This window comes from Thunnus albacares, chromosome 1 (assembly GCF_914725855.1).
Source record: "Thunnus albacares chromosome 1, fThuAlb1.1, whole genome shotgun sequence".
NCBI classification, from domain to species: domain Eukaryota; kingdom Metazoa; phylum Chordata; class Actinopteri; order Scombriformes; family Scombridae; genus Thunnus; species Thunnus albacares.
In genome coordinates, this window is record NC_058106.1 from 16,224,933 (window position 1) to 16,248,079 (window position 23,147).

Sequence of the window (23,147 nt, forward strand, 5' to 3'; positions counted from 1 at the left end):
AGATTAAGATGATCTAAGTCCCATTGTTTTTCAAGTTTTTCAAGCTGAGATTGTCCCAGAGATGTTTTTGTGTAGTTTTCTAATTACACTGTGGCTTTCAGGAGGGTCTCTGTTGTGGTGGGGTTGAGGGAAGCCGGTCAACACTGCATGGACCAGTACTAGTTCCCAACATTGGTGCTGCAAATCACTGATCTACCTGAAATCAAAGTCATGACAACATAGAAAACACCCTGCACATGTCCAGACCAAAAGATAAAAATCAGTCACAGTGACCGTACACACACAACTGATTTCAAAAATACTGTGACTTGTAACTTTACATTTTTATTTTTAGCTCTAATGAAGTTAGAACAAAACCAACTGGCCAACAAAAAATGAAGATTGAATAAATGAATGAATGAAAATGAAAGTCAAGAAGTTGCATATAACAAACTGGCCAAGCAATTATATCAGTGAAGGGAAAACAAAGATGTCTTGTTGGCCTTTTGAAACAATTATTAAAAAAAACCCCACATAGGCTACTAGGCCTTTGACTGGCCTTCTCAATGAATGTATAGAAAAAAAACTCGTCTCTTGTCCTTGTCCTCCTTGTCTTGTCATCAGCTCTGTTCCTCTGTAACACACAAATCACACACACATACACACCTTAATAACTTTTAGCCTAGTTCTGTTCCTGTTTGTTTAACCCCCTTGTGCACTAACCAGTGAACCACCAGTGTGCAGCTAAGGATTTTAACGTTGACTTAGTATTGCGTGGTTCTGAAAGCAGGCAGCTAATATTTGACAACTTTGAGCTCAGTCAAACTTTATTTAACGTTAGACGTATAGGGAGCAAGTCCAAATAAGCAACTACACTTTAGAAACAAGCCCAAAAAGCGTAACCCATGACTACCAATATTTGTAAGTGACTTTACAGAAAAACAAGCCCAAAGTTGTTTATAATAAGCGGACTTGGCAACTGTGGTTGCTCTGGTGAGCTACTGGTGATCAGGTTTTGTTTGAGTGAGCTGTTGGGACCTTCATGAGATTGTTGCCCGTTATACAAACATTTGTTGCAGAAACAAAGTGATTTATGTTGCATCAATGGTAATGTACACAATTAACTTTGCAATAAGCAACTATATGAGGAACATACTAGAACCATGTTTTTTTATATATTCCTTTTCTTCTCACACTCTCTCTTCCTTCATTGTCTTGGATCAGCTTTTTTTTCTCTCTGTTCTGACTGTGTTACCTTCCTCTTTTCAGTGTTTTCTTATGGTCTTTTTACACAATACTATGATTCAAAGTATTTTGTGCATATTTATCACCCTTTTGTCTTATCTTGTCTTGTTGAATATTGACTGTGCCCAAAATTTGCACCCAGCCCTCCTTAAACTGACATTGATACTGTTTTAATACTGTATGACTCAAATTCATTCCACTGAATGATTTAATGAGCCTGAACCCAATTAAAACCCAAATTCTTTGCAATAACCCTCACTTGTTATTAAATGATGTTCTTAAAATAACACAACTTCTTCTATTATTAACTGTAGATTCTATTCCATTCACAGTTTCTTTCTTTCTCTCTTTCTTCTCTCTAATTTTACCCAGTGTCTTCCTTTCAGTGTCTATTTAGTGTATTCTTGCGTGTCATATTTAATACTTAATTTTTCATTCACTTTTCTTCTGTCAACGCTAGAGAATCTCTTTCTCCAAACTCTTCACTCAAACCTCCCTTTATCATGTCTCGGTTTCTTTCTCTCTCTTTTTCTTCCTTCCTTTCTTTCCCTCTCTCTCTCTCTCTCTCTCCTTTTCAGCCTCTCTCTTTCTCTCCCCATTGACAGCTTCACTGGCTGTGGAATGAGGTGTGTTATCAGTGAGTGGCATGTCAGTCAGTCACAGGGTAGTACAGCCTGGAGGAGAGGGCCTGCGTGAAGAGAGTTTGGTAATGCAGGATGCACGGGGACAGAGACTGGGAGTCAGGGATTAGAGGAGGTTAAATGGAAAGGAGGAGATAGGTGAGGAAGAACAGACAAGCATGAGAGGAGCAACACGAGAGGGGAAGGTTCGAGAAAACAAAAGCTGGGTGAGTGAAGTTCAAGACAGCAGGGTGGAGATGGGTAGATGAAAAGAAGAGATGGAAGGACTGACAGGAGGGAGTAGGAGAACAGGAACTAAGAATAAAGCAGAGAGTGTAAGAGGGGAAGAAGTTGAACAAGAAGACGGTGAAATTTTAAAGTCAGTTTTATTGATACGCACCAAAATCAGCCCAGAATTTTTTCTCAAGAGGGTTTTAAAAACATATACCACCCTCTACTCTTTCACCCTAACTTTGCATGAGGAAAAACACACACACAAAAGCAGGATATACAGTACAGGTGCAGAGCAGACAATAAGACAGGGAAAGAAACAGAGAAAAAGGGAATGGAGGTAGCAAAAGATAGAAGGAAGTACCTGAAAGAGAAATGAGAGAAACAAAAAATAGGACAGAGGAGGTGAGATGAAGGGATGAATGATAAGTGGGTTGTGTAGACAGGATGAGAGGAGGAGAGGGGTCGATGAGGCAGACTGGGTGGGTGAGAAAAATGTGGAGGACAAGGGGGAGATACTATCCTCTGTGGGAAAGGTCAAACTGGGACAGTTCTCTGGGCTTCCCTTCCCCATTTCAGTCATAATTTCTGCTTACATTCACTCACACAAACACACATACAGCATCAAGCTCCTGCATAGAGCTCTACATTGCTTTAGCTCTTAATATAATAGTTGCGCAGCAGTAAAATATGTATCTCGAATTGGTTTCCAGTATAATTCAACTTTAACGTCCCTCTCATTTAATTTGACCTCCAACTGTCACTTCTGAGCTTCTAAAGTCAACACCTAAGATAGCCCTTCTCCACATATAAATAAAATGTTATTTTTAAGTCTGTCTGCAATATGTCAGATGTTTGGATAATGCCTGGCTGCTTAGTAGAGTAATGAGAATTATTCAGGTGAATTCCTGTGTGTTGCGGTAAAACCTTTCTTGGACCGTGATGAATTGAAAAGCTTCAGCGTGTGATTGCAGCATGACAGCTGTCTGTTTGAAACACCTCTACAGAATTTTTGAAGGAACAGCTTATATGATGTGACAACCAAATGTTCATTTCATGCATATTTGAAAGCTATATATGTTTGCTTACATTGCTGAGAGTTTAGTTTCAAGTGACACAGACACTCATTTTGTCTTTTGATTGGTTATTAATAAAATCATTAATAAATAAAGAATTAAATTCAAATGCAGAAGTTCACCTCAAATTTTTGATATACTTGAAAATCATGCTGGCAAAATAATCTGCCATGACCTCAGTGTGGTAACGTGTACTGTAGGTCACTGAGCGGTCGGCTCAAGTTCATGGAAAATGACCCAGGTCATCAGGAAGTGTTGCTGTGGCCCATAGACACCTAATTCCTCTCCTCACCTATCATTGTGGTTAACTGTTAAGTAGCTATCTATCCCTTATATATGCAAACTATCCAAGATTTCACCAGTGCAAAAAAAGGAAAAGAAAAGGTCAATTAAGCAGGTCATCTGACAAAATAAGTTTGTTGTCCATAGTGCAGAATTCTAGCATGTCTAGCATGTGATTTTAATTTAATTTTAAAACACATGTGACTCTTTTTTAATCCGTGTTCCTTTTTTTTTTTTACTTTTACAGAATAGAAATACTAACACAGTAGGTTCCATGCTGGTTACAAAAATAATAGTTCCATATAATATTATTATCTATTAAAATGTATTATTGACTGTATATTTTTGTGTCACTGGTTGGGCTAATTTTTATTCATGGTATATTTTCTTTACCACCCTTTGCTTTTGTTGCCCACATCTACAAAGTGAGCTTGGAAGAGACACTGCTGTCCACACTGTGTACTGAGCCATGGCTTGGCAGGAGTGTGAAAATCGAGAAGAGCTTTAGTCAAAATGCCAGTCTACAGATCACTAAAAGCTTTCCACTCAGGGTTTCCCTGGGCTTTTAGAGAGGCTTAGGTGGTAACATTGCCAGTGGAGTGGGTTTTGCACGGGGAAAGGGTGCTTTAAACTCCATAAGAGCATAGCAACCTTTAGGAACAAAGTTGAAGGAAATTATTTAATAAGGAAAAGAAAATAATGACATAAAATATGGTATGGTGCTTTTAATTTGATAGTCATGTAATATACCTGTAGCACTCCCTAAAGGTGGTGATACAGCACATCAACAATTTTATAGCCATCTGTGGTCACAGGATGTCAAAAGTCATAAAATAAATGTAGCTAAAATGGATGTAATAGGATGTAATGTAGAAATATTATATTAGAATATTAGAATGCTGTAGGTCTGTTGTTATTTTGAACATGAGTCGTGCAGGAATGTTGCAGGAGTATTTTCACTATAGGCAAGCAGGCCAGGTACTAATGGAGTAATGAATGGTGGCAGGACTACAGTGCAGGGGTTAAGATTCAATATCTAGACTGGCCTGGGATTGAACCTTCTGAACACATCTCTCCCTCCAGTTTCAGCTTTAACCTTAATTTGACAGAGTTTGAGTTTGTAGGAGAGATGAGCGAAGGAAAAAATAAATGCTGGAGACATAAAGAATGGTATGTATAGTACAAGTAAGGCTTCAACGATTACTCGATTGACTGCCAACTATTTTGATAATTGATTTCAGTTGTTTTGAGTCATTTTTTAAGAACATTTTCCAATTCTCTGATTCCAGCTTCTCAAATGTGACTATTTTCTGGTTTCTTTAGCCCTCTATGACAGTAAACTGAGTATCTTTAGGCTGTGGACTGTTGTGGATAAAACAAGACGTGAAGACATCACCATGGGGTTTAGGAAACAGTTGTTGACATTTTTCACCATTTTCTGACATTTTATTGACCAAACAACATATCGATTAATCAAGAAAATAATCAACAAAATTAATCAATAATGAAAATATTCGTTAGCTGTAGCCCTAATAGGAAATGACTGTCATGGAGCTTAGGTTTGCATGATTATTGAAGAAATTATATCCCAGCTGTTTTTTAAATATTGTAAAATGTTAAAGCAAAATTTGACCACAAACTTTGGCATTGGTTAATAGATTAGTATATGACATGATAACATTCTTTGGAATTAAAAAGGTAATAAACACATACATTATATACTACAAAATTACACTTGTTAATTATGGCAACAGAGTTGATTGCAGTAAGTGATTATTACTTGTATGGCTCTATTATGGCTTAGTGTAAAGGAAATGACTTCAACACTGCCAGTTTGATTGGAGCAGGGGATATTTGGGCTGAAAAATGTGTGCAGTGATGATGCCTTTAAGTGTGTTGGTTAAAGCCTTCATGAAATGGCAAATCCTGTGTAAATAAGGGAGAAGCTAGGTAGAGTTTAAAGTAGTCCTTTCCTTTCCTCTGGACTTAGTGGACACAGTCCAAATGAGACTAGTTATCACCGCTACAGAATTCTTTAACTCTCTCTCCTCTTTTTTTCTTTCATTCTCAAAAAAATTCAGAAGTTATACTGGCTAAAAGACACAAAGAGGTTGAGGAAAGAAGAAGGTAAAAATACAGATGGACGGAGAAAGGGAAAAACGGAGGGAAAGTGTTTGTGAAAGCTAACAAAGGGGAGTTGGCTGTGTTTCAAAAGGGCGCGTGGCAGCTAAGGAGGATGAAGCGTTTCAGGATTCATTTACATCAGGCCTGACAACTGCCTCACATCTCCCCAAGAGCCACACAGCTCAGCTTAGAGATTCCTAAAGTGGGCCCTTTTTCTAGCTCCGTCTCTTACACCCGCTCTCTGACTTTTCTTTTTCTCCCTCCTGTCTCTTTTTTTTTTTCTCTCTTCTTTTTTTTAAACTCTTATTCTCTCCCGTGCTCACTCTTGTGCTCTCATGTGCTTGCCAGTCTTCAATCAGCCATCATGAAAGTGTCTGTCTGGGCGTCTTAACTATCCTCTGAGAGGCAGACACTTGTCTGGGCCTGCCTTCATCCCCTAAAGGCGTTTTTTGACTTGGACTTATTTCCCTCCTCACACCTTTTCAACTTCCCTAAAGAGCTGACAACAAGTGAGAGCGACAGGGCAAGATAAACATGAGGGAAAGAGACAGGAAGGGAGATGAGAGGGGGAAGTTATGGACAGAGAGAGAAGAGAATATGAAAAATAGGGAGAGTGAGAGAGGGAGCAAATAAAAAAAAAGGTGAGGAAACTCAAAATAAGAATGTGAAGGATCCAGATGACCTCATGAGGAGGAGAAAGGACAAAGCAAGGAGGACCAGAGCAGAAGGGAGACATGAAAAAGATGAAGGAGAGGGGAATTCTAGTAAGACCGGGAGAGTCAGGTTTATCAGTGGTCCCACAGTGTGTTTCCCAAACACGGAATTTAGAGATGGGGCAAAGGGAGAGAGTGGGACAGGGCACATTAAAGTTTTTTTTAGGGGGGAGAGCCCCTCTTATGGAAGCGTCTTTCTTTTCGCCTGGGTTTGATGTGAAAGGGAGCTGCTCCTGCTTTGACGATGTTGTCTGCTGTGCAGTTTTTAATATTCATGCAGCAGATCAGGAAAGGACAGAGGAAAGGAGCGGAGAAGAGATTTTTGGTCAAACAGAAAGCTAATTTGCGGCTGAGGTAGTTTAGCCTGAGGCTCTTCTGCTACTGGGGAAACGAGCTGGAAGATTAGCCGTATGTATAATTCACACACACATGGTCTCACACACACACACATGCACACAGACACAAACACACACATGCATAGATATGCAAAAACACACTAATGGTGTGTGCATAATCTTTTTGTAGATTGATGCACATATGCACACACAGACCAGCTGCCACTCTCTGAGACATTGTGTGTTCAAGAAGTAACCTGCTGCTAGGCCTTTTCTGCTGCATATGCCCCTCAGGCCGCTCCCTTACATGTCCCTAGGTTACACTGTGGTGCTTGGGACTCTTAATTGTATCCAATGATGCTTCATGTAAAAGCTTATTTATTAATTGATCACCTTCGTGCTGTTTTTTCCCCCCAAGATGCAGTATATAGAATAGATGTTATTAGACAAAATCAACCATGTTTGCTCATTAAAATAAATTACACTGTAAGTCAATCCAGGTGCCTTCCTCATCCTAATCACATTGTCATGCTTAACATGCAGTATAAGGGAAACATAGAGATGGGTTGTTTTTTGTGGTTAATCCTGATTTTCTGAAATGTATTACTCTTTTTGATCTGTTTCCACAGAAAATATTGAATGTTAACTTTACAGTGTAATGTTGGAAAACCTGTGAAATATAACAGACACACTGTAAATATAAAGACTGCGTTCTTATTGGTGCACACTGACTTACATCTCATCCTGACTGATTTCCAGGTCCACGATAGACGTGTCAGTCTGTTTCTGAATGGCCTTGAGGAGGATGGGACACCATTTGACACAAAACCTCTGACCACCAGACTCTATGACATCAGCGAGGACGGTGCCATGTGGGTGGGACTCAGCTCTAACGGTAAATATGTTGGGTTTTTTGTTTGGTCTTTTGTAAACATGGTTGGATTCCTCTGTGGTACTGCTATAAAATGTCTCACAAACATGCCAAAATTAACTAAAATGATTATTGATTCATTCATGAAAGAGAGATTTTTGTTATACATTCAATTATACTGTAGGTTAGTTCAAATACTGCCAGCTCAGGTATCATCAAGAGTCAGTAATCAGTGTTTGAATGTGTTTAAAACTGCAGCAGAAAAGAAGAAGAAATTTGTTTTCCAAACCTAAAATGAGCCTCATCTCCAGTCCTCCTCCTTAACAGAGACAACTGTCTGTTTTTTTCCTCCAAGTGGAGAAAAATTACCTCTTAGTTTATCTTGTCTGTATATCTTAATATGGTGTCAATGACTACTCCACCTTTATTTTCCTCCCAGCCATTATCCCCCTTCAACTACACATCTGTGATTGATTGGTGGTGCTTGGGAGCCGTCTCGGAGTCAATAGGAGAGAAATTGAGAGAAAAATGATATCCGTTCATCTCCAGGGTGATAAACGAGTGTTTTTCTTCTCGTTTATCAGGCATTGATCCCTAGTTCACGGCAGGTAGCATCTGATCAGCTGAAGATCACATCAGAGGTGGTGATCAATACAAGTGATTGGCTTTGGGGGGGTGGGGGTGGGGGGGGGAGTGTGTGTGTGTCTGTGTGTGTTTTAGGGTGGTGGTTGAACCTGGCAGCTGTGTCTGGAATTCTGATCAGTGGATTGATTATATGAATGCTGATCAGATGTATTGATTAACAACTATGTCTGTTTTTGGAGGGGACACCACTAACTGAAAATTGTGTGTCTGATAAGTACGATGAGAACTTGTCAAGAATGGCAACCATATTTTTAAGATAGCTGATAAGAATGTCACGATCAATCGTCATCAGCTGCCAATAACAGATTATTAGTAACTTTTAAGAGAACTGATTTGGTGCTAAGGTATGGTTGAGATCAAGTAGCCACAAATATATGACCTTAAAGGGGAACTTGAGCGAGTTTACAGATCAAAGTTTATCTGCAGGTCTTGGGGAGTACTACTGCAGATGTGAAAAAAGTTGTACAAAGCCTTTTTGCGGCTCCAGAGACAGCCGCGCAAAGTCTGATAAACATGATGTGGGATTCACAGCAAACAATGCAACATTACTCTTATTATCTTATTTTATCTCATTGATATCAGCCTCACTGTGCACTGTTCACTCTCGCACAACTGTGTCAGGGCTGTATTAAGTTAATGCATGTGCAGCATTGGTGTAACATAGGGCGGCCATTATTATGAACAAGTATGAGGAAACACATTGTTTTTGTTGCAGACGTTAGCACTAACAGCAGTTGTTTATCAAAAATGTGTCTACAAAACAAGACCACTTTCATTTTTGGCATGTTAGCAGATCAGTTTTAAATGTTGCAGGGAGTAATGGAACAAAAGGGAGCAGCCGCAGGGAGCAAGATGTTAGATGAAGACCTGCAGCCGATTAGCTGCGCACCTCCAACTTCTCAGCAACCAACTGTACTGTGCCCTATTGTGAAGAAAACTACTTGCGCCATGCACAGCTTGAAAATAGAACACACAGTTATTATTATGCAATTATTCTAGTCTGAGTTCTTTATTAAAACAACCAGAATGTGTTTGGCTGCTCTGTAAGTAACTGCCTATTAAACTGCACTTGCTGTTAACACTAGTAACCACAAGTTTCCCCAGAACCATCAGGAAACTGACAACTTTAAATGATAACTTTAAATGATAACTTTGAAATTGTCTACAATCAGGAGTGTATCAGTCAGCAGGGCCAGTGAAGGACAGAGAGGCAAAGCATAACACAGAAAAAATTGCATGAACCTCTTAGTTGCCTGTATCAACTGTCATTAGCTCAAACAACAAAAAACAAAGAGGCAACTTAGAGATCCGGTGAATGACAGACTGAAACATAGAGAGAGAAGACAGAGACCTACCCAGAGAAGAGAGAATTAAGGCTTATACCTTGCATCATCCCAGTAACAATAGGGAGAGTGCTTTTCAGAGGAAGGCATAATCCCATTTCCACACGCTAAAGAAATCCTGAGCCAAAGCCTAAGGCTGCACAACCACACACTGTTCTAACACACTTACATCCCATAACACTCTCCCACTCTCACACTGTTTTACACACACACACACACACACACACACACACACACACCCTCCAGCACATACATGCTCACAGTCGCACACTGTACTTGAGCCAAACACGGTAAAGCCTCTCTCAAAAGCAAATTCACACATACAAGCACAGGCACACGCATACACTCTCATTCTCTAAAGTAAGGATGTTTGTTGGAACACACATGGTAAAGCCTCTAACACACACACACACACACACACTCTCGCAGACAAAGCTAGACATGGCAGGGGTTCTGTCGATGCTTAGAGACGTTATCCGTCTTCTAAGAGTTGTTGTCAAACTAGACAGAAGTTTGTTGGACACTAAAAGAATCTGGCTCCCTTTGGACCAGTTTCATTGTGTGTATTTAATTCTTTTATGTTCTATCCAACATTGTCACATATGTAGGGTTGTGAGTAGAGATGTGTTGTGGGCCTGCCTGTGTTCATTTATGTGTTTGATGGTGTTTTTTGTGTGCGGTCCAGTTTTTTCATGTGTGTGTGGACATATGCTTGAGAATTAGCACACAGTATTAAACAGTATATATATGTTCGCTACAGAGACATGGACAACTTGGCATATTTGGTATATGGAACATGTCTTGTCCCAACATCTTTGCCTTTAACTACCTCCAGATCCTTTCTTCTCAGCGTCAGCCAGCCAGCTCAAAGTACTCTTTCTATTTTAGTGCTACTATTAATATTTGTTCCTGGTTGTCACTTGTTAGACCAACTCATACATGCCTGCTTGAGCTAAAATGATTACATAACTTATTGATCAGTTGATTGCAAGAAAATTCATCAGCAACATTTTTTTTTTAATTGATTTATCACGTAAAGTAATTTTTTTAAAATGCCAAAATAAGGTGGTTACAGACCTTTAAATGCGATCACTTCCTGCTTTTGTCTTATAAGCAAGTAAACTGAATATATTTAGATTTAGAACTGTTAATCTGTTGATTATTTTCTCAATTAATCAATTAGTCGTTACAGATTAATTGAGAAATGTCAGAAAATGGTGAAAAATAATCACCTCAACATCTTGTTTTGTCTTGATCAGAAGTCCTTAACCCAAAGATATTCAGTTACAATCATAGAGGACTAAAGAAACCAGACAACATTCACGTTTAAGAAGCTGGAGTGATAGAATTTTTGTATTTTTTCTTACAAAATGACTCAAAACGATTAATCGATTATCAAAATAGTTGCTGATTAATTTTCTGTTGATCAACTAATTGATTAATCGACTAAACTTTGCAGGTCTACTCTTGGATAAAACCTGTAAAGAACTATTTTCCTTAGTAGTTTAATGAAGCCAGTGGGTAATACCGGATTATTCTTAGATAGACCTGTTTTGGCCTTGCATCATACCAAGCTAATGAATATGCCCTTATAAGCCTTGCTGCTCTCTAGTGGAGGCGAATGTAGACTGTAGCAGATCCTGTTCAGCTTTGTATCATGAACTTAGCCAATATAAGTAGCTATGGGCAGCCTCACTTAGCTGTTATCAAGAAACTGATAAGATAATCTACTAAATACTGTGAAATCCTCACTCACTGCCTTCAGTGCAAACCCATTAACACCTTCTTTATGTTCTTTTCTCCTCTCTTTTCATCTCTCCAGGGTCTAATCAGTTCATTGGGCGGATGCAGGACTTTAGATTTTATCCTGCCACTCTGACCAACAGGTGAGATGGATAGCGTGACGTAGAGAGACATTTAAAGATGAATGAACAGCCAGACTAAAGGAAATGAGTACTGTGAATGGATGGGTCAGGGGGGAGGAGGAAGGGAATCATGGTTGATGCAAAAAGAAGTGATATCTATTGACAGATTGAAAAAAAGGGAGAAAAGGATAGAGATGAGGAGAAATAGACAGATACTATATAGATTAAGACAACAAGGGAAGCGGAGCAGTGTGGAGTGATAAAGAGAGAGGTGGTAGAAGGAAAGAAGGGGAAGGCTAATCGTTGCATCTTAAGATCCATACTGCTTCCAGAGGATTTTCCTACCATTCAATACAAGGCAATTAGTGTTTTGCTTACCAGTGATGTACTCCACACAGTAAGGACTTACAAGTGTGTCTCATCAGGACTGGGGAGAGACAAAATGAAGGATTGAGTTTTCAAATTATGCCTTTGATTTTTCACTTTGCACTAAATGTTCAGTCAAAAGCCCATCAACAGGTGCTTTAAGATTTTATCTCAAGCTATTTTGTTTAGCTTGTTCAGTCACTGTCATTTTTGTTCTTAATTGTTTGTTATTTTTAGATAAAATAAAGATATGTAGATTAGGGGGGGGATATTAAATTTCTGCAAATGTGTTCCTTCATCTCCCAAGTTTAGCAGAGATTTAAATGAATTCGTCTTCAGTATTTTGGTGTAGCTTAATGTACTGTACTGTTTTTTGTTTTAACAGGGAAATAGTAGAGGTGTACTCAGGTGTCCTGCCCCAGCTCCATTCCCAGTCAGAGTGTCGATGTCCTCCCAGTCATCCCAGAGTGCACCCTTTAGTAGAGAGGTACAGTATCACAACTTCTTTTTTACGTGTAATAGTGGACTGTATATTCTAAATATTCAGTATCATAAATATCTTTTGTATATTTATGATTTGATGAGCTTGACTTTGTCATCACTCAAAGCTTCTACAAAGCTGAACCCTGCTTAGAGATTATGAAGTCTTTATTGTTAATATTAAATATGATCACATTTTAATTTAACAAACTGAAAAACGTTTACTGCCACTGTTAACAGATACTGTATTCCCAATGCTGTTGAGGACACCACCAATGACAGAGTCTTAAGACTGAACCTTAATGCCCATCCACTCAGCTACATCAATGATCAAGACATGGGCACCACATGGCTTTCTAAGATCATGACTACACAGGAACTGGATGAAGGAGTCACTATTACAGTGGATTTTGCTAATGGACAGTACCAGGTAACACATCCAATATCACAAATGTGCATGTAAGTTGACACACACAGGTCATGTTACAATAATGACAGTCAGACAGATGTGCAATCAGGGTCCCTGCAGATCCTTAAAAAGTCTTAAAACGTCTTAAATTTAGTTTTTGATATTCAAGGTCTAAAAATGTCTTAAAATGTCTGGAATTGCAGGAGGGGAGGAATTAAATTTGATTTGGGGCAAAATGAATGAGCTTGTCTATGTTTTGTTCAGTTTTTATGTTTTATTTTACTGATATTTCATATCCCACAACAGTGACCATTTCCACAATGTCCAATAGCTATTTGTTTGTACGTTAAATACGTAGCATATACTCTGCTTGGTAGTTGGCGGTACGCCTTGTGTGGCTGTGATCTGCATTTTAACCCAGAAGAAGAACGTATTTATTCAGCTCCTGATTTGAGGGATGCAGTGGGGAAAAAGGAAAAAAAAAAACCAAGAACACAACACTGTGAGCAAGCAATGCAGGCTCAGCCATGGATAAATGCAAATTTAATGAGAAGTGGTTGGTGGATGACAAATATTGTAGCTGGCTGAAACCATCCAGCGATTCGTATGAGGCGCAAAATGAACTCTGTTGCAAAACATTCAAATTTCGGACAATGGGTTGTAAAGCACTGGATTCTCATATGAAATCTGAAAAGCACAAGCGCTTTGCTAGCACTCGAAAAAGTATCCATCAAGTCGTTCACTGCTACAGCACTGCTAGTTTAGCTGTATGTACTAGAGATGATTTGTCTACTGCGAATATGTCCACTCTGGCAAAGCCTTCAGGCCCCAGTACCAGTCATCTGACAGTATTCAGCACTTTCTCTCTGACAGCCAGGTTGAGGGCAGAAGTGCTGTGGGATTTGCATGTACAATAAGTCGCCACCACTCATACACTTCAAATGACGACATCCACACAGCGTTCAGGGAAATGTTTCCTGATTCCAAAAGTGCAAAACATTCACCTGTGAAAGGGACAAGACAGCTCACCTTGTGTGCTTTGGACTTGCTCCTTACATGAAAAAGGAGTTCATCTCAAGAGTGAATTAAGATTCATTTGTCATTATGTTCGACGGGAGCATGAACAGGACCACTAAGAATAAACAACTAGACCTGCATGGAAGACATTGGACAACCAATGAAACTGGCACCCACGTTCAATTCTATTTCTTTTGATCACAATTCATGGGCCATTCAACAGCAGATGACTTGTTGGAACATTTCAAGGTAAGCCATGTGAGCTATGCAGTAACAACTTAACAAACTTAGACAAACCCTTGACTACTTAGGCAAAAATGCGATTTTGTTCAAACTGCTTTTTTATTCCTTTTCATGCTCTCTGCTACAGTAATGTTAGGCCTGGACCCATTTTTATTGGCATAGAATAAGAATGATATTTATTGCCAAGCAATTTTTATACAAGGAATTTGTCTTGGTGTTTGCTCACTCAAAGAGGACAAAAGCAACACATCTAGAATAATATAAAAGGGAATATATAAATGGATAACATGACTTAGTCAATTGTTGTGCGTATCATTGTTGTATTAGTAAGAAGTTGGCTGTTTTTTATATGGCATTTTTATTTTTCACATTTGCAGGAGTGTACAAAGGAACTCAAGCTTAAGAATATGTTTTCCATGTGGATAGATGGACCCAATGTTAGTTGGATGTTTGTGGAGCTCATACAAAAAGAACAGGGTGAGCAATTTGCTGGGGCTCAACTCGAAGTTGTGGTTAGTTTTGAAGAGTGGTTTTGCAGTGTGACAGATGTAGAAAGTGCCCAGAGCCCTGCACTCTCTCTTCAACTGTGCACCAGCAAGAAGGAGGACTTCAGTTCTGCAACAGTTCCTCAACGTTTCCTTAACCTTTCTGTTGCCATCAGTGGCTTGAAAACTTGCCAGCAGTTGAAAGAGCAGTTGAAGGTTGGCCCTCCATTGTGAAGTACATGGACTTGGGGTTATTGTCATATGACACCATCACTGAGGCCCGAATAGATCCCTTCTTCTGGCCATTTCAAGAGTCTTCCTACGTTTTCTGACAAAATACCAGACGGATGCTCCAATAACGCCCTTCCTCTGGAAAGACCTGGATGATTTGATCAGGGTAATTATTCAGTATCTTTCTTGTGTTGTAAACTGACTCCATTGTAGTCCTGTTTAGGCTACTGACCAGCTTTGTTCATATGACAAGCACTTTAATTGAAGAGTTAATATTTCTTTTTCCGTTTAATGAATTGGGCACATACACTCATCGACATAAAATCGTATACAAGATCATATACAACATATTCCCCTAACCCTTCCCCACACTCATTCCCCTTGTACACATACTCCGCATACATCAGTAAATGCTCTACTTATCTCTACTTATTAAACAAGTCCCATCTCTTCCACAATACTTTTCCTACCTATTTCATCTGTCCAGTTATACTTATCTACTTGCCTGCAAGCTGCAACACACATGTGCACCCACAAACTCACACATTCTCCCCTAACCACACAACCACTCACATTCATAAATTTAATCGGTATGGGTGCAGCAGCTGCCCTCAAGGTGGGACATCCAGTATATTCATGCCTTTTATTAATCAGAGCAATTCAATAATGATGTGTTGCAGAATGTCAAGGCAATTTTAAGTAAGTAAAGTAAGTAAAATGTATTTATATAGCGCTTTTCACAGACAATCGTCACAAAGTGCTTTACATGAGCATGATGCCATGAAGAAATACAGAGAAATACACAATCTGTAATTAAAGTGCACAGTAAAAAACATTTTAGGTCAAGTCAAATATTTGTGACCAATTTTTAATATTTTATCTGTAGTTTGATATGTACAGCTGAATTAATGTTAACCAACTGCTGAGTATGTGTAATTATTCTGGAGGTTTGAAAAACCACTTACTTTCGTCAGGGACTGTTGGGGGCCAAAAACAGTGTAAACAAGCTTGGTGTCTTGCAGTTTAACAAAGACTGTGAGATTGCCCTCTCAAGCATCTGCAAGAAGGCTCTGGATAAGTGCCCTCTGAAGTACTCCATAGTACAAAACATGATGTGTTTGGACCCAAATACAATGTACTCCGAGCCAGATGAGTGCCTGCAGAAAAGGAAGTGTCTCATCCAGACGTTTGTGGAGGATAATCCGTTGACAGGCGGAATATCTGCTAGTAAATTGTAGGAGTAAGAATAGAGTTTAATTTAATTTAATTATATTTTTCTGTCATTATTCTTGTCTGAAACATGGATATTTGTTAACAACACATGGATTTTAACATTCTCTTTAAAAATTGGCATTGCCTTTCCTACACCAAGTCCCTTAGTTTGTCAGGGAGTATTCACTTGGTCAGCATATTCATGTTGGTTTGATTTCATTGGCTACACACTGAATGCTGACATTTGATTGACATTGTATTGATGGTACACATGTTACATTACTGGCATCATGGGACAGTTAAGTCACAGCTTGAGAGACGGGGCACACAATGCTATTGTGTTTGTTGGGTGGCAATTTGTTGGGTAGCATAGATGACTTGAGAATGACACTTGCACTTTGGTGAACATCTGTTAAAACACAATTGTTGACTGACTTTTGAATGATTACAATGTTATTGTTTTAATTTTGCTCTGACTTGAACATACATATTTAATCTGTTATTTTGCTATTAATATTATGCGAATATTTACATATATATGTTTTTGCATCTAATTTCAGGGGATTTCACAGCAGTTTGAGACCTTCTTGTTCAACGAGGCCAAAGCTGTGAACTCCATGTCCTTAAGTCCACAAGACCAAGACTCCAGAGTTGATGTGTTTTTACAGCAGCACATCAGCACTTCTTACCCTGAGCTCTGGAGTTTTTGCAAGAAGTTGCTGCTCTTGTCCCAAGGGCAAGCAGAAGTCAAACAGGGTTCTCAGTCAACAAAGAGGTGGAAACATGCAACATAGCAGAGGACACCGTTATCACACAGAGACTTGTATGTGACAATTAGGGCTGTAGTCTCCTGGTCGACTAGTCGATTAGTTGGTCGATATGCTCTCTTCCGACTAAATTCTCATTGGTTGAATAATCTCTGTTACTTTCATGATGAGAAAGTGCTACATCAATAGCTTTCTAGGATTAATCCATTATTTCCTGCAGCGGGAGAGACAGACTAACAAATTACCTGTGAAAACGGGGGTGTATTCAAAACACCCCCATTTTTTTCATAACTTTGAACTCTCCCAAAGTAATGGAGACTGCTGGGTCACTCTGTCCCCCCCCCCGACTAATCGATTAGTTGAAGATTACGTACGATTGTAGTCGACCAAGATTTTCTTTGGTTGACTACAGTTGAGTGTCTGGCGTGGTGACCAAAGTGACTCTTACAAAATGATGGGGAAGATGATGCTGAACTAGTGTGCAACTGCATGCCTCAGGTACAGAGCTTACCTGGATAAGGAAAAAAGCAAAAAGGGATGAGCAAAAGCTGAAGAGAAAGAACGTTGAAGAAAACCTTGATGAGCTAAAGAAGAGGATACACAAGATGTATGCGAGAGTCTACAAAAAGGTGCAGACAACTGTGCCAAACACGCAGAGAATACTGCAGGGACCAGAATGGCAACACCAATAACAAAATCAAACACACTGAGGAGACGAGCAAAGGAAAAGAGAGAGCAGTTGCTAGTCCTAAATAATGAAATTGATAAGAAGGCTGCTGAGCTAGGACACATGTCATGAGAGACATGGTGTCCATGGACAAACAGGGTCAAACAACTATACAAATTATTTCTGCCAGACGTTCTGAAAAGGAAAGTTTGGTGCTTATTGACTGAGAAATTAAAAATTGAAGAACATAAGGATTATTTCTCCCTAGAAATTACCCAGGCAGACTTTAAGGGTCATTAGCGCTTTGTAGAAGTTGAGATTGTCTTATGTACACATTTTTGTGATTTTAGGCCAAAAGGTTGTAGCGACTGGGTTGTCAAGTTGTCTCTACAGGGCCCTCTTATATTTATTTGATGGTAAACGCAGGGGGACATTGTCTTCCATTGGAATGGGTCTAGCCCCATACAGTTTTATTTTCGTTAATGAGAATGCAGTTATGTCAGCTAATGTGCACCGAATATTTCAAAATATTCAAAAAACTCAATAATGGTGTATATTTCAGTCTTGTTTCTTAATTTCTTTTGCCACAGTAATGGTATTATTTTTTCGTTTTAGAGGTATTAAAAAGGTCTTAAAAGTCATTAAATGCGTACTTAAGAATATGCAAATACCCTGTGTGCAATGAAACAGAAAATAAAGTATCTTATTTTGTCTGTACATAGAAGTCTGTTAGACCATTATCAGGATTCTGACTTTTTTTTTAAATTTTAAGTAATTGTGATAATGGTGTCTCAAATTTTCCAGTGTTGACATGTTTTGACTGAGTTAATTGAATATGTCAGCCACTCCCTTGTACGTATTATCATCCTGAAAGACACGATTGCCATCAGCTGGTCGGATGGGCTGATAAGGATCCATTCTGTAGCTGTGAGGCCTTGAGTTTGACCTTGACAATACACTAGGAGTACTCTGTTGCTTTTGAAACTTTGACACACCAGCACTGAATGTTATGACAAACACACATTTGAACTCTTTCAGACTGCTTGCACAGGTAATCCATGGTGTAGCCATTCATTCAACAGTCAGCTTTTACTCTTTATACAGTACGTTACTACCAAACAGAATTACAGTACCGGTACTGTACATTCAAGTGTGTCCAAACCTTTGCCTGGTGCTGTATGTCAACAGGAAACAGATTTGTTTCATATACTATCTATATCTATATATATCTATCTATCTATCTATCTATCTATCTATCTATCTATATATATATATATATATATATATATATATATATATATATATATATATATATAGTATAGTATATTTAAGTATCTGAAATTTATAATAGCAGAAGTTATTATTTAGAGTTTTAGTTTCAGTTGTTAGCACAACAAGTAGCACAAGTAACATGACACAAAAACAAAATACATTAAGGATTACATTCAAATCCAAATTGGCTTATAAAGACATATCAACAAGAAATAAATAAAAATATAGCATCTAAAAGGTAAGTTTATCAATGATGAGGGAAAAAAACTATAAAATAGTTACAAAATGTAGAAGGCCATAAGTTGCAGCTAATATCTTCCATGGGGTTATAATATTTCAATATTAGTTATTACAGAATCCCCTGTCCATCTGTTATGTCAACATTGAGTTGTGTGATATCCATGTGAGCAGGGTTAGGAGCAAATGTGGGTTTATCGCAGGTCTCTGTGTCATCTCAAAGTCTTGGCTTGCTCATTCATTGTTAGCTGCTTTGGGTAGGACAGTCAAATAAATTCCATCATTTTGGAGTGTACAGCTGAAATGCTACAATACAAACACTGTACAATATCTATCTGCCTGCACCTGTGGGTGCAGTGGACAGTAGTTTCATCCTCTTTCTAAGCACTGTAGCGAGAGACAGACAGGGGGCAGAAAGAGAGAGAGAGATTGCTGGATTTGGTCGTTGTCAACATTGGGGGGGGGGCTGTCATCTCTCTTCTCTCTGAAGTGTGTATGTGAGTGTGGGCAGGATTTTGGGAGCTGTCCTGACGTGGGCGCTCAACTCAAGTCCCCAGATAAAAGACACTTTCTGAAGTTTGTGTGTGTGTGTGTGTGTGTGTTTGCACAGTGGTGGTGGCTTAATGCGCTCCCTACTGTGTAACCCAGTGTCCCAGCCCACACTGTAGTGGGGCAGATAACACTTAACACACACACACACCCACACCTACACAAAGACATACACATGGTTTGTGTGTGATAGGAATGTGTGTGTGTTCGTGTAACTATGTGTGACTGTGTTGTTTGAGAGCTGTCTGGTTTTCAACCAAAACCCCTAATTATAATTTTGGGTCCTCCATGCAAGAAAAAGACAAATAATGACCTATAAGGACATTGTCATTATTAGAACATGACTAGAAAAATTAACTAATAGTCATGTACAAACACCAGATTCATTCCAATATCATTTTGTTCGGTTAGCCCTCTGCAATCAAAGTAAAAATAGAAAATAAAAGTTATGAAAATTCCACACCATGGTAAATATTTTTGGCCTAACATACTTCAACTGAGTGCTAGAGATGGCTCAATCAGGTTGAGTTAAGTACAACTAATTTTTTATCAAGATTTCACAGTTAAAAATGTGCTCATTAGACTATTAAACATTTAATACAATGCAATGCAAAACAGCAACACCTCTTACTACAGCTTTGAAAATTGCTATAGAGGTGAATAAATATTTCTGTCACAGTGTCAACAAAAAGTAAAGATTTAAAGTATCACCATGGTGGGATTTATTACAGGGCTATCGTGGACAGGTGTGCCTATTCATCCTAACTGTACCCCTGTCTCCTCCAGGTATTCTACGTTATAGTTCAGTTTGGCGGCCTCTTGCCTGAGTCAGTTCTGATCCAAAGACGAAGGCTCGACCTTACTGACCAGCAGAGTGGCACCACCACAGAACAGCCCTGGTTGGACTGGCAGTATATTGCCAAAGACTGCAGTGTGTTTGAAATGCAGAACAACGGGCCTTTACTGAGACCAGACTCAGTCAACTGTCTGCAACTACCCAGGTAGGATGTGTGCGTGTTTGTGTGTGTGTGTGTGCATGTATGTTTGGATGGTGAGTATGAAAAATGGTATTATTTTTATCCACTGATCCTGGGTTCCAAGGTTACTAAGCTTTTTGTGCATGGTTTTAAACGTACATCAATAATAACACAATATGCTTAGTAGTATGGTAAGCCCTGGGGGAATCAGGGAGGGCAACCACACATTTAGTTACTTTCAGTTCTGTTGTAAAATTTAATATATGTTCTTCTCCTTTACTGCGTCATTAGTCAGATAAGGATACAGATTAATCATTCCATTTGAAACTGCTTTGAATAATCTATATGTGGAAAAGCTGAAAATAAACTCCTCAAACAGTCTGTTTGGGGCTTTCTCCCAAGAGCAGGGACCACATGTTCTCTTCTACCCTGTTGGGTGGTCATGGCCTCTTCCATGCAGAGAAGATGACACAGAAAATTACTGGCAAGACTCAACAAAGAGAATTATGAGCACACACATACACACACACACACACACACACACACACACACACACACACACACACACACACTGACTCATATTCATAAATGTATGCAAGTGTATATGTGTGTAAGCACATGTACTAAAACAAAAGAACATTAGTTTCAGGACATCAAAGAAAACCAGACACATACCCATTACACACACATGCAGTAAACACACAAAGAAGCGCACACACTTTCCTGGCACCCTCACAGTGAGTAGATTTAAAAAGCTAACCACCTACGGCGTTGCCTTGGCACATGACCGGTAACAGGCTCTCGATTGGCACTAGATAGAGAACTGGACTTGGAACGTAGTCTAACATACACACACAATCTCACACACTCAATCTTGGCATAGCTGCTTGTATCAAGGCCTCGGTTGGCACTAGATAGAACAGGTATGAATAGATCAGAGATTATGTAGTCATTGCTTATTTTTCACTTGACTGACAAATGATATCACATACAACCTTCCCTGGCACAGTTACATGTATTAGTTAATTTGGCATGAGAGCAATTGAACCTCACACTGGCAACATAATAAAACACTTTGTGACATCAGTGGTTGATAATTATATCAAAAAGAGCACCTCATTTGATCTTGTGAGATTTATGTTTTTTATCTTGCAAGATTTATTTAATCCCACAGGAGACGTTGCTTCTCCTGAGCTCACTAGAGTGTCTGGTGAGATTAATTTAAGCACGCCTCAGTCATTTCAGGTGTTTTCAAACCAGTCAGTCAGTTCTGCTCCAGGAGGGCTGTTCATGATCTATTTGCCTCTTGTTTACATGTACAGATAAACAGGTAACTTAGAGACAACAGAGATGAACAGCATTACAGCATTACAATATAGGTGCAAGTTTTGATATATGATTATTAGTTATTTTAGTGGTCTAGTTAATTCAATAGTTACAGTTGTATCACAATTTTTTTTTCCATTAGGAAAAAACAAAAAAACAAAAACTGTTGCCCAAATGATCATACTGATCTTTTTTTCATATTGAGCACTGGCTGAAATGTGTGCTGCATAAAAATAAACATAATAAATATCAATATAATTTTTGTTATTGCTTTGAATAAGTTATTATTATTGTTATTTGGGGGGATTTTTTTCCTTATTGGACAGTAACAGTAGAGAGATGAGGAATGACATGCAACAAAGGTGCCTGGCTGGACACAAACCAGGGACTTTGCAGTTCATGGTCGTTGCTTAACCCCTTGGCTACAAGGTCACTCCATATATTTCTTGCACTTATTTCTTACACTGTCCAGCTTTACACAGAGGTGGCCAAGTCTCAAGTCTAACTAGCTAATTAATGACCTGTTTATTACACGTCACAAGCAATGTGAACGGGGGAGCAGGTGTCTATATCTGGAGATTTTCCCAATTTCCCCCTACCTCAGTGTCACATATTCATATATAAATCGAAATTCATCAAGTAGATATATTATTCTTTTTAGTTTTGATGATAGAGTCAGCCTTAGGCAGGACAGATCTACTAGTGTATGCTCATGAGAGCACCCACATGTGTATGTGTTTGTGTGTGTGTGTGCGTGTGTGTTGGTAGCTGAACTGTCAATATGTCAAGTCAGTTTTATTTATATAGCTCCAAAACACAACAGAAGTTATCTCAGCACACTTTTCACATAGAGCAGGTCTAGACCATACTCTTTAATTTACAGAGACCCAACATTCCCCCCATGAACAAGCACTTGGCAAAAGCAGCAAGGAAAAACTCCTCTTTCATGGGAAGAAACCTCGAGCAGAACCGGGGTCTAGGTGGGCAGCCATCTGTCTTGACTGGTTGGGTTGAGAGAGAAAGAGGGAGGGGGAGAGAGAGGAGAGCGAGACACAGAGAAGCACAACAACAACAATAATAACAATAATAATAATAGAAATATGACTAATAATAATCGTAATAGCAGTGGTTGTCAAGCTGGACCAGCTGGACAGCAGGTGGTCCGCAACCAAAAGGTCACCTGCAAGATGAGAAAGCACAAAACTCCATATAAGATGCCAAGATAGTAACATGCATTAATGGGGCATGAATGCGTGCAGAAATGTATGTAAAACAGCATATGCACCAACCAAAATAGAGTTATGTGGACACATTTTTACATACATACATCCCGTTTACATCAATGAATACAATAGTGTGGACTCTGTGCTTGTAGTATGCCAAAAACCAAACTAGCATAAACAAACACGTGCACACACATGCATACACAGGAGAAGTGCCCTGAATACGTCTTACAGCATTACCTGAAGACAAAGTAGAGGAGGCATTTACAGAGAAAGAAAAGAAGAAAGTAAGCAAAGGAGGAGCCTGTAGAGGTGAAGACAGAATGATACAGTAGGAGTTTTTGTCTTTGTCATGAC

The 23,147-nt window shown here is 39.0% G+C and overlaps 1 protein-coding gene across 5 annotated transcripts in view; it reads left to right on the forward strand.

The window, feature by feature from the left end:
• ush2a (Usher syndrome 2A (autosomal recessive, mild)) overlaps window positions 1-23,147 on the forward strand; it is a 237,482-nt gene that overhangs the window by 19,642 nt on the left and 194,693 nt on the right. For all 5 annotated transcript variants that reach the window (XM_044346023.1, XM_044346054.1, XM_044346031.1 and 2 more), the window contains exons 6-10: window positions 7,365-7,500; window positions 11,287-11,350; window positions 12,081-12,182; window positions 12,416-12,605; window positions 20,051-20,265. In XM_044346023.1, the coding sequence (XP_044201958.1) occupies window positions 7,365-7,500; window positions 11,287-11,350; window positions 12,081-12,182; window positions 12,416-12,605; window positions 20,051-20,265 (707 nt within the window). The remainder of the gene's footprint in view (window positions 1-7,364; window positions 7,501-11,286; window positions 11,351-12,080; window positions 12,183-12,415; window positions 12,606-20,050; window positions 20,266-23,147) is intronic.